Raw genomic sequence first — 2,500 nt, 5'->3', positions numbered from 1 at the left:
AAAATATATATCTTTCGAAGTACATCCAAGGCTAACGAAAGAATGAAAGACAAGTTTGGATTTGACAACAGGTAAGTACATAACCATGGATTTCAGGCGACATAACAGAAGATACAGCTTGCAGAAGGGACACCCAAAACAAAGCATCGCGAGGGGGGTGGGGTGGGGGGTTCATAACTAGGGATAATTTCCGATAACGACCTCAGGCCGCGTAGGAGTGGCCGCTGTACCCTCTTTCTCTCTCTCTCTCTCTACAAGCCATCTGCCATACCAATACCAGATAAGCTCACACAACTCAGGACTCCACAACGTACCTCGTTATTTACGTTTTTCTTATCGTCTACAGAATGCTGCTGGATCTACCTGCAGATTCTCCACACACTGGACATTCACACATTATTTACAGGGGTCGGGTGGGCGAGGTGTTGAGGGGATCACCACCCCCGCCCACATCAGAGGGGCGTGGTGGTGTGGTGGTATAGCGGCGGCGGGTAGTAGCCTCCGTGCTCGCCGCCCATGCCATGGTGCGAGGGCGTGGCGGTGGAGGCAGGAGGCAGCGGACTCAAATACCCGCCGTAGGAGTCCTTATTCTCGGCAGCTATTATGGAGGTGATGCTGAAGGGGTGGGCGGGGGCGGGGTAATTCTTTAGGTGGTCGTAGTCCTTCAGGTGGCCGCTGTAGTCCTTCAGATAGCCGCCGTAGTCCTTCAGGTGTCCGTTGGAATAATCCTTCAGGTAGGCGGAGGCGGTATAGTCCTTAAGGAGGGACGGATGGAGGGGCGGCGCGGCGTGCAGGTCATGGGCGGTCGGTGTGCCGAGATGGGCGGCCTGATGCTGCTGTTGCTGTTCCTGCTGCTGTTGTTGCTGCTGTTGTTGTTGCTGCTGCTGCTGTTGTTGCTGCTCAGCAGTGTACTTGTCAGCCACGCTGACGGAGGGCGGCGGCATCTGGTAGCCCGTCTCCGGGGGCTCCAACTTGGTGGCGGCCTCCAGGAGTTGGGTCATGCCCGACACGGGGTCGCTCGGCGGCTGCTGCTGCTGGCTGACGTGGGCGTGATGGCCGTTGTGCAGGCCGTGGCCATGGCCCGGCGAGGCCAGCGCCGTCTCCATCTTGGAGTCGGCCTCGTCGCCGCTCTCCTGCTTGGTGGTCGCCGAGCCGGGACTCTGGTGCTGCGTCTGCCCCTGGTGCGGGGTCTTCGGGGTGCGCAGGGCCTCCTTCTTCTCGCACTTGAAGCGCTTCTGGCGGCGGAGGTAGCAGCCGTTCTCGAACATGTTCCCCGAGTCGGGGTGCAGGGACCAGAAGGAGCCCTTGCCGGGCTTGTCGGGGGTCCTGGGGATCTTGATGAAACAGTCGTTGAAGGAGAGCGAGTGGCGGATGGAGTTCTGCCACCGCTGCTGGTTCTGCCGGTAGTACGGGAACAGGTCCATGATGAACTGGTAGATTTCGGACAGGGTCACCATCTTGTTGGGGGAGTTCTGGATGGACATGGTGATGAGGGAGATGTACGAGTAGGGCGGCTTGGCGTGCGTGTACGAGCGGCGGTAGGTCTTGTCCTGCCGCGCCCTCTGCAGCGCCGACGAGACGGGGCTGTCGGGCTCCTGTAACTCCCGCCCGTACGGCACCATTTGGTTCATGCCGCCCATGCCACTCATACAGCCACTCATTCCGTTCATCTGTTGCATGGAACTGTTCATGGGCGGGAATGCCCCCATGCCCGTCATCCCTGGACTCATACACTGGCCACCCATGCCCATGGCCCCAATACCTGTCATGGAAGACGAGAAGTCCATGTTGGGCGGCAGGCGCTGCTGGTACGTGTTCATGCCCATCATGCTGTTCATGGAGTTCATGCCGTACGTCGTTTGCGACATAGGCGACACGGGTGGCGCCGCCGAACTCATGGGCGTCATGGTGTCACTGTATAACTTCTGGGACAACATGGTGGCCCGCTTCACAACACTACAGGAGACACTGTCTACACGCACCGATCACGCACTGTACATATTCCTCCGGTGGGACTTGTGCAGACGAGCAACAGGACACAACAAAACACCGTGACTGTTGTCGCCACGGAGGGTCACGCCGGCCACACGCAGCTCAACAGGTCAACTAAGGTCGCGTAGCCAACACTCACAGCACAGTTCACGGCGAGAGTCTACGGCAAATTGAATGACCAAACACTTATCCTAATCATATGTGTACGTTTCTCAGTTTAACTTGGTCTTGTTTAATTCTGTGATCAGCAAAAGTACTTGTAGCACTCACAGACAGTAATAAGCGCACGGTTGGCCCTAACCCTGAGTAAATACACGGATGTTTGGGCAGAATAAAGATGCTCCGCCCCGTGAAGTGACTACGGCGAGTGCGGAGATCTGATTGGTCGGGAGACACCAGTGGGCGGCACCGTCGACGCGACGCTCCTCCCTCCTGCTCGGTCACCCGGCAACGAGCGTGAGGGGGCGGGGACTCTCTTGGCTCCTCCCACCGGCGGACGTACGCGAGC

The 2,500-nt window shown here is 58.2% G+C and overlaps 1 protein-coding gene across 1 annotated transcript in view; it reads right to left on the bottom strand.

Moving 5' to 3' along the window:
* LOC122260551 (uncharacterized) overlaps window positions 1-2,285 on the bottom strand; it is a 2,771-nt gene extending 486 nt beyond the window's left edge. The window contains exon 1 of the mRNA XM_043027892.2: window positions 1-2,285. This exon is cut by the window's left edge and continues 486 nt beyond it. Coding sequence (XP_042883826.1) covers window positions 453-1,937 — 1,485 coding nt within the window. The 5' untranslated portion in view covers window positions 1,938-2,285 and the 3' untranslated portion in view covers window positions 1-452.
* Window positions 2,286-2,500: the final 215 nt, after the last annotated feature.

Source organism: Penaeus japonicus, unplaced genomic scaffold (genome assembly GCF_977035675.1).
Source record: "Penaeus japonicus unplaced genomic scaffold, GWHDUDI00000001_assembly GWHDUDI00000015, whole genome shotgun sequence".
NCBI lineage: Eukaryota > Metazoa > Arthropoda > Malacostraca > Decapoda > Penaeidae > Penaeus > Penaeus japonicus.
Note: the sequence above shows the minus strand (reverse complement) of the source record. Positions and strands in the feature narration are given on the sequence as shown.